The sequence below is a fragment of the Eleutherodactylus coqui genome, chromosome 9, assembly GCF_035609145.1.
Source record: "Eleutherodactylus coqui strain aEleCoq1 chromosome 9, aEleCoq1.hap1, whole genome shotgun sequence".
NCBI classification, from domain to species: domain Eukaryota; kingdom Metazoa; phylum Chordata; class Amphibia; order Anura; family Eleutherodactylidae; genus Eleutherodactylus; species Eleutherodactylus coqui.
In genome coordinates this window covers 79,597,043-79,610,222 of record NC_089845.1, presented here as the reverse complement: position 1 = coordinate 79,610,222, position 13,180 = coordinate 79,597,043, and the positions used below count along the sequence as shown (strand labels likewise).

At 48.2% G+C, this 13,180-nt stretch overlaps 1 protein-coding gene across 1 annotated transcript in view; it reads left to right on the top strand.

Moving 5' to 3' along the window:
• The window catches only part of EMILIN2 (elastin microfibril interfacer 2), a 57,448-nt gene that overhangs the window by 31,748 nt on the left and 12,520 nt on the right, over positions 1-13,180 (top strand). Inside the window, exons 5-6 of the mRNA XM_066579607.1 lie at positions 902-1,342; positions 2,351-2,380. Coding sequence (XP_066435704.1) covers positions 902-1,342; positions 2,351-2,380 — 471 coding nt within the window. The remainder of the gene's footprint in view (positions 1-901; positions 1,343-2,350; positions 2,381-13,180) is intronic.

The window sequence follows — 13,180 nt, the reverse complement described above, 5'->3', positions numbered from 1 at the left end:
CTCATTTATATGGATGACTCCAGAGTGCATGAACTTCATTGAGAGTAGTCTTGGCTCATGCAACACCTGATAAAGAGTGATTTTATGAAAATTGACACACCATAATTGACACATACTGCAGAAATCAAGCTGTTTGTAACTATTTCATGCAACCCTCAGCTAGGACAGCATAAATATATAAACGCTGGGGTCAGAAACGCTCTTTTCTCCTTAGGGAGAGCAACTATATACTATAAACTATAAACTAAGTGAGGAGACTCAAATGGCCACGCACGCTCCTCTGGGTAATATGCAAATAAGGGAGATGGAATAAATCCTCCACAGTGCCACCTATACCTTTCAATAGGTGGCACTGTGGAGGATTTATTCCATCTCCCTTATTTGTATATAAACGCTTTAATGCATTCATCTAAGTGGATTTGCAACAAGAAATCATTAAATGTGTCACCAGTGTACTATAAGGTACACTAATTTATTATGACTTATGGAATATTGCAAAATATAGAAGTGCAAATTAGTACAGTCAACGACTACATTGGAATATTGTTGCTCTTTAACCTTCCATTATTCAGTCTTCTTTTTAGAGCTATTTGATGATACAATTCTATTGGAATTTTTATTTGTTCCAACGCACAGCTGATGTAGAACAGAAGACATGTCTAATGTAATATTTAGTTATTTTCAATTCACACCCTTTTTTCCCCCTTGTCTAAACATACTGTAAAAGACAGATGCTTGCAGTTCGTTATACTTGGGAAGCTTAAATAGAATTATTGTAAAAGTGAAATGTGTAAAGGAACATTAGATTTGCATGACCCAATGGATTGAAAGGCTCATAATCACAGATAATAGTCATCTGATTAGTCTTTAACAAACAAACATGTTTTTTTTTTCCATTTAGGGTCTGATCCAAAACACACAATACAAGTAAATGTTATACCTCAACTACAACCAGGAGCTACAGAAAAGCCAAAATACCCACAAGTTCCACAAGAACCAATATACCCCCAGGTACCCATCGATACTTCAATTCCTAAGCAACCCACACAACCTGAAGAACCTCATATTCCAACCAAACCAAAGCTCCCATCCCAGTCCGGACAACCGGATCTACCACTAGATCCTACCAGTACAGAGTCGAAGGAACCACCAGCCGAACCGGAATCACCTACCTCTTCAGGGTCTATTGTTATACCACTAGGTCCTGGCCGCAATGGTGTCATTCTAGAGCATGGTCAAGCTGGCCCTCCTGGTAGATTGGTACAGGTTGGATTATCAAAACCACAAGGTGCTGATGGAGAGCAAGATATGCAGATGTCAAAAGGTTTTGCTGGAGCACCAGGCAAGTAATAGATGTTCTTAAGTAGATCTGTTTGTCTGCCCAATCATATTCCCAGCACTTGTATGCCTCTACAAGTGCCAGGTATATATAGGACCCCAAGCTTGGTATACCCTGGCTTCCACCTATGTATGCTAACCCTGCTCATGCTGTACTGCAGTTTATATATAACCATGCCCCTGTATAAAGAAATGCAAACCCATTATCCTTGCACACTTTACCTTACATAAGGACTCTGTACCAGTTTTTCCTCAAATTTTCTTTTCTTCAGTTATAAATGGGGAATCAACAACTAGAATTCAAGAACAATATGGAGGCCACATGTCTCAAATTATTTTCTTCATCTGTTAAACCATTTCTGAAAGAGTCTATTTATACAGATATACTGGTAACATGGAAAATAGAGTTGAGCGAACGTACTCTGCTTGATGCTCGTTCGAGTATTAGCGTACTCGATGATGCTCGTTACTCGAACAAGCATCAAGCCGTGTTCGACCCCGCCCCAGTTTTTGGCTCCTCCCCGCTATGACGTGCCTGTTTTGGCCCCTCCCTGCCGCGACGCAGCGCGCGTCATTGGCAAATTTTTTGTCAGGCAGGAGAGAGAGGGAAAGGGAAAGGGAGAGGGAGAGACCTAGAAAGAAAAAAAAAAAAAAAGATCAGCACCCGGCGTCCCACATACAAAAATTCTCGAGTCTCCCATTGTAGTCAATGGGGTTCGTTACTCGAGTAGAGCTCTCGAATTTTACGAAAAGCTCAACTCGAATAATGAGGACTCGAGCATTTGGGTGCTCGCTAATCTCTAATGGACAACATTTAGCTGTTAACATTGAAAATTAGTTGAGGTACTTGCAGCTGGAACTTAAAGAATTACTCATATATTCTTGTGTAATGACCTGTGATTACATTATAAGGCATGCATGGTACATAGCAGTAAATGTTTTTAACTTGGTAGTAAGTAATGAAATAAGCAGCAATGTACTCTGCTTACCATAAACCTGTTTTCTCTTGCAGCTTATCCCAGGCCAGCTAAAGATACAAAAGGTAACTTTGCTATATTATGTCTGGATTACACTCAATGACAAAAAAAATAATGAACCCAGATAGAAATGTTGAATTGGTGCAAAACTCTACATGCAATTATATCTCAGGGAAATACCCAAATGATTATAGTTGTGGTTTGATTAGACGCTGGGTCTGGCCACCAGAGGCCATTAAAATGCTACCCCCGTGGCCCTATGTAAAGGCTCTTAGAAGCTACTTTTGTGTAATGTACCATTCATTAAGAAAATATTGACTGCTAGACATCAGAGACTTTTTGCAGTTAACATATTTTAACAGGGGGTGCATTGTTGGAATGAGAGAAGCAAGATGGTCATTTTTGACCAAGCTGTTAGGAGGTTTTGGAAGTGTGATGGAACGTACACACTGAGAATACTGGACGACCCAGACAGACCAGCAGTAGAAAGGATTGATTGATCCACTGACAAGTATGAGTAGATCCAATAGTTTCATTGTCCACCATCCAGACATAGGTGGCACCTTCGTTACTGAACCCTGTCTCTGCCCAGACCATTTTCAGGGGCTTAACTGAAGGATATTTGGTGTCACAGTACCCTTTACATGTCCTGCCATTAACACCCCAACACCATTGCCTTTGTTTGCAGGGGTGTAATAAATGAGAAACCTGAATTGCAATGGACTGGAACCGTATCATCTTTAATGACGATTCCAGGTCTGTTTCAGAACCAACGATGGTTGTGTTCAAGTATAGAGGCACTGGCATAACTATAGGTGGTGCAGAGGGTGCGGTCACACCTGGGTCCAGGAGCCCTAGGGGGCCCATAAAGTCTCTCTTCCCAAACCAATACTATCATTGACACTTTGTAATTGGGGGCCCAGTTCCAGATTTTGCACTGGTGCCCAGCAGCGTCGAGTTACGCCACTGTATGGAGGGCTTGTGGTGAGTGCTTTAAGGCCCTTATACACGGGATGATTATTGTTCTGGTCGTTCAAAGCCCTGCGCTCCTGTGGGGTTTTGAATGATAATCGTCCCATGTAAAAGCATGCAGAAACTGAATGACTGGACGAGAATCATCCAGTCGTTCAGTTTTAAGCAGCTTAAAATCCTGAAAGACCATCATTCAGTGTAAACAGCAGCTGTTCAGTACTGAAGGGCTGCTGCTTATAGTGAATGGACATGGGTGGGGGGAGAGCAGGGAGAGAACTCTCCCCCAGCCTCCCTGCTGTCCATGCTGTCAGCAATCCAGAAATACTCGCTCCCGTGTAACAGCACGGGAGCGAGGATACATGAGGACAAGTGTCGGGCATCATTTGCCCAGCACTCATCCTGGGTAAAAGGGCCTTTAGTCCTGTCTTTGCCGTTGAGCGAGACACGCTGCCCAAACTGCTGTTGTGATTATCTCGGGAGCCATCGCAAATGACAGTTGGTTACCCCTAGTAGTGATCAAGGGAGATTCCTAGTAATGCCTTTGTCAGGTTGCCACACTTCCTTGGCCTTCCCAATTGGTAGCTTTATCCCCAATCAAACGTTTATGGGAGGACCCACTGAGATACCAGCATTGGCACTCTATTAGTGTGCAGGATTTAGTGGCCCAGTTGAAATATCTGTGGGCAAATGTGCGACAGTATAATATACAGAGTCAGTATTCCTTCATGTATGACCGTATCTCATCATGTATCTTGTATAGAGGCGGCCCAACAGGCTAATAGAGCCTCCTGGCAATTGTACAGTTTTCCCCAATAAACGTATCCTTTCCCTCTAATATTGTAATCACTTACATATATCGTCATTACATTCACACATATAATGTTTCATTCCACAAATCCTTCTTGGTGCATGTTTTTTGTCAATGAGTGTACATTGAATACACACATGCTTTGGTTTTATCACTACTTTTTATGTGGCTATTGAAATTCAGCCCTATTTCATTTTTCTTGTACTTTTGAACTCTGATCCAAGGAGGGGATTATTGGTTGGATAGTTTATGAATATCTTGCTTATGTAGTGTCAATCTATTTCACAGTACGGTACAAGGTTTGTCACCATTTATCATTCTCTGACCCAATGGAGATAACAATCAAATTTCCTTACCTCAGGCACACAGTAGTGCCAATTTCAAAGGAAATCAATTCAGTATGTTTTTAGAGTGTGAGAGGAGACAAAAGTACTTGAAGTTCTTGAACCAAGTACAGAACTTAAGCCCCATTGTTCAGCTGGGCAGCTGTTAGCAAGGACTGCAAGCTGTGATTCTCCACGGGGGAGCGCTGATAACATTGTATTCAGCTGCAGAACAAAGGAGATGTATGCAGATAACAGACCACCTACTGTTATCTGCATACACTGAAGTAGGCTCATTTACATGCAAATTAAGCTAATAAGCTACTAATGGGCATTACTGCCTATTAGCAGCTTATGCAAAATGATTGCTCAAACTGTCAATCATCCTATCTTTTGAACGAATTTTGAGCAAACTATCGTTGTGTGTAAATGGGGCTTTACTCTCCAAATATTAAAAGTGCACTTATAGTACATATAGATGTTGTCGTCTCACAGGCTCAATTATGCACTTTCTAACAACACTAAAAGGGAACATGTCAGCTCGAATATGTTGTCCAAACTACAGGCATCATGTTATAGAGCAGGAGGAGCTGAGCAGATTTAGATACAATGTTGTGGGAAAATGTTTAGTAATATTGTAATTTATTCATTTAAACCTCTGCGTGTTCTGATCCGAACAGTCCCGTGGGTGGTCCTATCAGTGATTGACAGCTCTGTGTGTATGAATGTACATACAGGGGTAGCTGTCAATCACTGATAGCTCCGCCCATTGCATTGTTCGGATCAGAACGCGCAGAGGTTTAAATTAATAGAATACATGTTATACTCAGTCTTCTCCCATAAACTATATATGAGTCTGCTCAGCTTCTCCTGCTCTACAACATGATGCCTGCAGTTTGGACAGCATGTTCAAGCTGACAAATTCCCTTTAAGTCTCTGTTGAAATCTGCATTCAGGTTTCCATTATTTGATTTCATCATAGGAAAAAAAAATAGAAACCCTGCAGCAAATTGATCCACCCTACAATGGAACTAAATAGCAATAAAACACAAATCTAGAGTGCCTCATGTGTGTATCTGCTGAGCAATGCAAAGATCCCCACTGAACCAATGGGGCTCACCTAATATTGCTGTGAGAGACACAGCACTGATCAAATGTATATATCTACTAGCTTCCGGCTCCTCTCTCCTCCGCTGGCCTCTGTAAATGGAATGTGTCTATAGGAGCTCAGTTCAGCACACAGTCAGGACCATGATACCAGGGAGTATACAATTCTTTATTTTAACAAATACATGGACAACGCGTTTCACCATTGTACTAACAGCTTCCTCAGGATATGATGGGATATGTGTAGCCAAGTTGTCCATGTGCTTATTAGAGAAAGCACATGGTTCTGGCTGTGAGCTCAATGGAGCTCCTTTAGACACATTCCAGAAGCAAACAGTGGTAGATGGATCCCATTAACTATAATTGGGTCTGCCAGGCTTCTGTTATGCAGTCCTGCACTTATTGAATGAAATAGCACAGCATGCTGCACTATTTCGTCAGAGATGGTTGGACAGATCTGTGCCGGAGAACTTGAGCGGAGCTTCAGATGTAAGCAGAGCCTACGTAGAACCTACATAATCATTAGAGATGAGCGAACACCAAAATGTTCGGGTGTTCGTTATTCGTAACGAACTTCCCGTGATGCTCGAGGGTTCGTTTCGAACAACGAACCCCATTGAAGTCAATGGGCGACCAGAACATTTTTGTATTTCGCCGATGCTCGCTAAGGTTTTCATGTGTGAAAATCTGGGCAATTCAGGAAAGTGATGGGAATGACACAGTGACGGATAGGGCAGGCGAGGGGCTACATGTTGGGCTGCATCTCAAGTTCACAGGTCCCACTATTAAGCCACAATACCGGCAAGAGTGGGCCCCCCCCCTCCCAACAACTTTTACTTCTGAAAAGCCCTCATTAGCATGGCATACCTTTGCTAAGCACCACACTACCTCCAACAAAGCACAATCACTGCCTGCATGACACTCCACTGACACTTCTCCTGGGTTACATGCTGCCCAACCGCCCCCCCTCCCCCCCACAGCGCACACCAAAGTGTCCCTGCGCAGCCTTCAGCTGCCCTCATGCCACACCACGCTCATGTCTATTTAGAATTGCGTCTGCCATGACGAGGGACCGCAGGCACACACTGCAGAGGTTGGCACGGCTAGGCAGCGACCCTCTTTAAAAGTGGCGGAGCGATAGCCCACAATGCTGTACAGAAGCAATGAGAAATAGAATCCTGTGCCACCGCCATCAGGAGCTGCACACGTGGGCATAGCAATGGGGAACCTATGTGCCACACACTATTCATTCTGTCAAGGTGTCTGCATGCCCCAGTCAGACCGGGCTTTTTAATTCATAGACACAGGCAGGTACAACTCCCTATTGTGAAGTCCCTGTCGACCCACAGCATGGGTGGCTCCCTGGAACCCACCGGCGGTACACAGAAATATCCCATTGCATTGCCCAACACAGCTGAGGTAGTAATGTCGTGCTTAATGCAGGTGGGCTTCGGCCCACACTGCATGCCCCAGTCTGACTGGGGTTCTTTATAAGTGTACAGATGTAGTAAAAACTCCGTGTGCACCTACAGCATGGGTGGGTGCCAGGAAGCCACCGGCGGTACATAGAAATATCCCATTGCATTGCCCAACACAGCTGAGGTAGTAATGTTGTGCTTAACCCTTTCCAATCCAATTTGTATATGGTTTTCCTAGGGGGCTTACTCTTTTTCTGCTGTTATACAACGGCGCTATATGCTGGCTAAAGCCAGTACTGCATGAGCTGACACGTAGGATAGGCTCCGACAGCAGAGAGGCTGGCAATATACAGTAAGAGAACCCCGACGGACGTCTACCAACAACGGAGCTGTACAGCCTTAAACCCTAATGTCTTCACAGGTCACACAGTGGACTGGAAAGGGTTAATGCAGGTGGGTTTCGGCCCACACTGCATGCCCCAGTCAGACTGGGGTTCTTTACAAGTGGACACATGTAGGTTTAACTCCCTGTGGACCCACTGCCTGGGTGGGTGCCAGGAAGCCACCGGCGGTACATAGAAATATCCCATTGCATTGCCCAACACAGCTGAGGTAGTAATGTCGTGCGTAATACAGGTGGGCTTCGGCCCACACTGCATGCCCCAGTCAGACGGGTTCTTTAGAAGTGTACAGAAGTATTAAAAACTCAGTGTGCACCTACAGCATGGGTGGCTCCCTGGAACCCACCGGCGGTACACAAAAATATCCCATTGCATTGCCCAACACAGCTGAGGTAGTAATGTCGTGCGTAATGCAGGTGGGCTTCGGCCCACACTGCATGCCCCAGTCAGACTGGGGTTCTTTACAAGTGGACACATGTAGGTTTAACTCCCTGTGGACCCACTGCCTGGGTGGGTGCCAGGAAGCCACCGGCGGTACATAGAAATATCCCATTGCATTGCCCAACACAGCTGAGGTAGTAATGTCGTGCGTAATACAGGTGGGCTTCGGCCCACACTGCATGCCCCAGTCAGACGGGTTCTTTAGAAGTGTACAGAAGTATTAAAAACTCAGTGTGCACCTACAGCATGGGTGGCTCCCTGGAACCCACCGGCGGTACACAAAAATATCCCATTGCATTGCCCAACACAGCTGAGGTAACGTCAGCTGTAATGCAGGTGGGCTAAAAATTAATTTGATTACACTGTAGGCGAGGGCCCACAAAAATTGCTGTATCAACAGTACTAATGTACATCCCAAAAATTGGCCATGGCCAGCCAAGAGGGCAGGTGAAACCCATTAATCGCTTTGGTTAATGTGGCTTAAGTGGTAACTAGGCCTGGAGGCAGCCCAGTGTAACGAAAAATTGGTTCAAGTTAAAGTTCCAATGCTTTTAAGCGCATTGAAACTTATAAAAATTGTTCAGAAAAATTATTTGAGTGAGCCTTGTGGCCCTAAGAAAAATTGCCCGTTCAGCGTGATTACGTGAGGTTTCACGAGGAGGAGCAGGAGGAGGAGGAGGAGGAATATTAGACACAGATTGATGAAGCACAAATGTCCCCGTTTTGGATGGTGAGAGAGAACGTAGCTTCCATCCGCGGGTGCAGCCTACGTATTGCTTACGTATCGCTGCTGTCCGCTGGTGGAGAACAGAAGTCTGGCGAAATCCAGCCTTTGTTCATCTTGATGAGTGTTAGCCTGTCGGCACTGTCGGTTGACAAGCGGCTACGCTTATCGGTGATGATTCCCCCAGCCGCACTAAACACCCTCTCCGACAACACGCTAGCCGCAGGACAAGCAAGCACCTCAAGGGCATACAGGGCTAGTTCAGGCCACGTGTCCAGCTTCGACACCCAGTAGTTGTAGGGGGCAGAGGCGTCACCAAGGATGGTCGTGCGATCCGCTACGTACTCCCTCACCATCCTTTTGCAGTGCTCCCGCCGACTCAGCCGTGACTGGGGAGCGGTGACACAGTCTTGGTGGGGAGCCATAAAGCTGGCCAGGCCCTTAAAGACTGTTGCACTGCCTGGGATGTACATGCTGCTCGATCTACGCACATCCCCTGCAACATGGCCCTCGGAACTGCGCCTTCTGCCACTAGCGCTGTCGGCTGGGAATTTTACCATCAGCTTGTCCGCAAGGGTCCTGTGGTATAGCAACACTCTCGAACCCCTTTCCTCTTCGGGAATCAGAGTGGGCAGGTTCTCCTTATACCGTGGATCGAGCAGTGTGTACACCCAGTAATCCGTAGTGGCCAGAATGCGTGCAACGCGAGGGTCACGAGAAAGGCATCCTAACATGAAGTCAGCCATGTGTGCCAGGGTACCTGTACGCAACACATGGCTGTCTTCACTAGGAAGATCACTTTCAGGATCCTCCTCCTCCTCCTCCTCCTCAGGCCATACACGCTGAAAGGATGACAGGCAATCAGCCGGTGTACCGTCAGCAGCGGGCCAAGCTGTCTCTTCCCCCTCCTCCTCATCCTCCTCATGCTCCTCCTCCTCCTCCTGTACGCGCTGAGAAATAGACAGGAGGGTGCCCTGACTATCCAGCGGCATACTGTCTTCCCCCGCCCCCGTTTCCGAGCGCAAAGCAGCTGCCTTTATGGTTTGCAGGGAATTTCTCAAGATGCATAGCAGAGGAATGGTGACGCTAATGATTGTAGCATCGCCGCTCACCACCTGGGTAGACTCCTCAAAATTACCAAGGACATGGCAGATGTCTGCCAACCAGGCCCACTCTTCTGAAAGGAATTGAGGAGGCTGACTCCCACTGCGCCGCCCATGTTGGAGTTGGTATTCGACTATAGCTCTACGCTGTTCATAGAGCCTGGCCAACATGTGGAGCGTAGAGTTCCACCGTGTGGGCACGTCGCACAGCAGTCGGTGCACTGGCAGCTTAAAGTGATGTTGCAGGGTGCGCAGGGTGGCAGCGTCCGTGTGGGACTTTGGGAAATGTGCGCAGAGCCGGCGCGCCTTTACGAGCAGGTCTGACAAGCGTGGGTAGCTTTTCAGAAACCGCTGAACCACCAAATTAAAGACGTGGGCCAGGCATGGCACGTGCGTGAGGCTGCCGAGCTGCAGAGCCGCCACCAGGTTACGGCCGTTGTCACACACGACCATGCCCGGTTGGAGGCTCAGCGGCGCAAGCCAGCGGTCGGTCTGCTGTGTCAGACCCTGCAGCAGTTCGTGGGCCGTGTGCCTCTTATCGCCTAAGCTGAGTAGTTTCAGCACGGCTTGCTGACGCTTGCCCACCGCTGTGCTGCCACACCGCGCGACACCGACTGCTGGCGACATGCTGCTGCTAACACATCTTGATTGTGAGACAGAGGAGGAGGAGGAGGAGGAGGGTGCTTTAGTGGAGGAAGCATACACCTCCGCAGATACCACCACCGAGCTGGGGCCCGCAATTCTGGGGGTGGGTAGGACGTGAGCGGTCCCAGGCTCTGACTCTGTCCCAGCCTCCACTAAATTCACCCAATGTGCCGTCAGGGAGATGTAGTGGCCCTGCCCGCCTGTGCTTGTCCACGTGTCCGTAGTTAAGTGGACCGTGGCAGTAACCGCGTTGGTGAGGGCGCGCACAATGTTGCGGGAGACGTGGTCGTGCAGGGCTGGGACGGCACATCGGGAAAAGTAGTGGCGACTGGGAACTGAGTAGCGCGGGGCCGCCGCCTCCATGATACTTTTGAAGGACTCCGTTTCCACAACCCTATACGGCAGCATCTCAAGGCTGATGAATTTTGCGATGCGGACGGTTAACGTTTGAGCGTGCGGGTGCGTGGCGGCGTACTTGCGCTTGCGCTCGAACACTTGCGCAAGCGACGGCTGAACGGTGCGCTGAACTACACTGCTGGATGGGGCCGAGGACAGCGGAGATGAGGGTGTGGGTGCAGGCCATGAGGCGGTAGTGCCTGTGTCCTGAGAGGGGGGTTGCATCTCAGTGGCAGGTTGGGGCACAGGGGGAGAGGCAGGGGTGCAAACCGGAGGCGGTGAACGGCCTTTGTCCCACCTTGCGGGGTGCTTGGCCATCATATGTCTGCGCATGGTGGTGGTGGTGAGGCTGTTGGTGTTGGCTCCCCGGCTGAGCTTTGCGCGACAAAGGTTGCACACCACTGTTCGTCGGTCGTCAGGCGTCTCTGTGAAAAACTGCCAGACCTTAGAGCACCTCGGCCTCCGCAGGGTGGCATGGCGCGAGGGGGCGCTTTGGGAAACACTTGGTGGATTATTCGGTCTGGCCCTGCCTCTACCCCTGGCCACTGCACTGCCTCTTGCAACCTGCCCTGCTGATGCCCTTGACTCCCCCTCTGAAGACCTGTCCTCCTGAGTAAGCGTTGCACACCAGGTGGGGTCAGTCACCTCATCGTCCTGCTGCTCTTCCTCCGAATCCTCTGTGCGCTGCTCCCTGGGACTTACTGCCCTTACTACTACCTCACTGCAAGACAACTGTGTCTGATCGTCATCGTCCTCCTCACCCACAGAAAGTTGTTGAGACAGTTGGCGGAAGTCCCCAGCCTCTTCCCCCGGACCCCGGGAACTTTCGAATGGTTGGGCATCAGTGACGATAAACTCCTCTGGTGGGAGAGGAACCGCTGCTGCCCAATCTAAGCAGGGGCCCGAGAACAGTTCCTGGGAGTGTTCCCGCTCCTGAGCAGGTGTCATTGTAGTGGAGTGAGGAGGCTGGGAGGAAGGAGGAGCAGCAGACAGAGGATTCGGATTGGCAGCAGTGGACGGCGCAGAACTGCGGGTAGACGATAGGTTGCTCGAAGCACTTTCTGCCATCCAGGACAGGACCTGCTCACACTGCTCATTTTCTAATAACCGTCTCCCGCGTGGACCCATTAATTGGGCGATGAATGTGGGGACGCCAGAAACGTGCCTCTCTCCTAATCGCGCAGCAGACAGCTGCGACACACCTGGATCAGGAGCTTGGCCTGTGCCCACACCCTCACTTGGCCCTCCGCGTCCTCGGCCACGTCCACGTCCACGTCCTCTAGGCTTACCCCTACCCCTCAGCATGCTGTATTACCAGTGATTAGATTTCCCAGGCAGGAAATAAATTGGCGCAAGACTGCAGGCCAAATATAATTTTTGCCCTTTTTGGAAAACGAAAGGCCCCACTGCCTCTAGTGAATGAATTATCTAAGTTTAATAACTGTGCTGTGTCCCTGCTTATGTGTCACAGAACGTGAGGGTAGCAGAGTTATTATAACTCTTGGAGAGCAGGTATTTTTTTTCCCAATTAAGGAAAGCAAATGGCGAACCCAGCAGTAAAGCGTAGCTGGCTGCGTATGATTTAGCAATGTTTTTCACGCAGCTCACACGTGTCCACCGCCCGTAAGGACGGACAGAGGCTGGACAAATAGATTTGTTTTCAGTTTTTTCCCACCAACAGGCAGCACTGCGTATATTCTATGAACCTGAGAAGTTTAATAACTGTGCTGTGTCCCTGCTTATGTGTCACAGAACGTGAGGGTAGCAGAGTTATTATAACTCTTGGAGAGCAGGTATTTTTTTTCCCAATTAAGGAAAGCAAATGGCGAACCCAGCAGTAAAGCGTAGCTGGCTGCGTATGATTTAGCAATGTTTTTCACGCAGCTCACACGTGTCCACCGCCCGTAAGGACGGACACAGGCTGGACAAATAGATTTGTTTTCAGTTTTTTCCCACCAACAGGCAGCACTGCGTATATTCAATGAACCTGAGAAGTTTAATAACTGTGCTGTGTCCCTGCTTATGTGTCACAGAACGTGAGGGTAGCAGAGTTATTATAACTCTTGGAGAGCAGGTATTTTTTTTCCCAATTAAGGAAAGCAAATGGCGAACCCAGCAGTAAAGCGTAGCTGGCTGCGTATGATTTAGCAATGTTTTTCACGCAGCTCACACGTGTCCACCGCCCGTAAGGACGGACAGAGGCTGGACAAATAGATTTGTTTTCAGTTTTTTCCCACCAACAGGCAGCACTGCGTATATTCTATGAATAATAACTGTGTTGTGGCCCTGCCTATACAATTCTTTCCCTGCAGTATCAATGGAGGGTGGAATGCTCTGCAGAGGCGATTTTGAGAAGCCCAAAAAAAATGCAGCACAGCCAACAGCAGCCTGGACAGTACTGCACACGGATAAATATGGCCCTAGAAAGGACCGTTGAGGTTCTTGAAGGCTACACTCACTCCTAACACTCTCCCTGCCTATGCAGCACTTCTGTCCCTAATGCCAGGTGCAACGGTCTGCAGAGGCG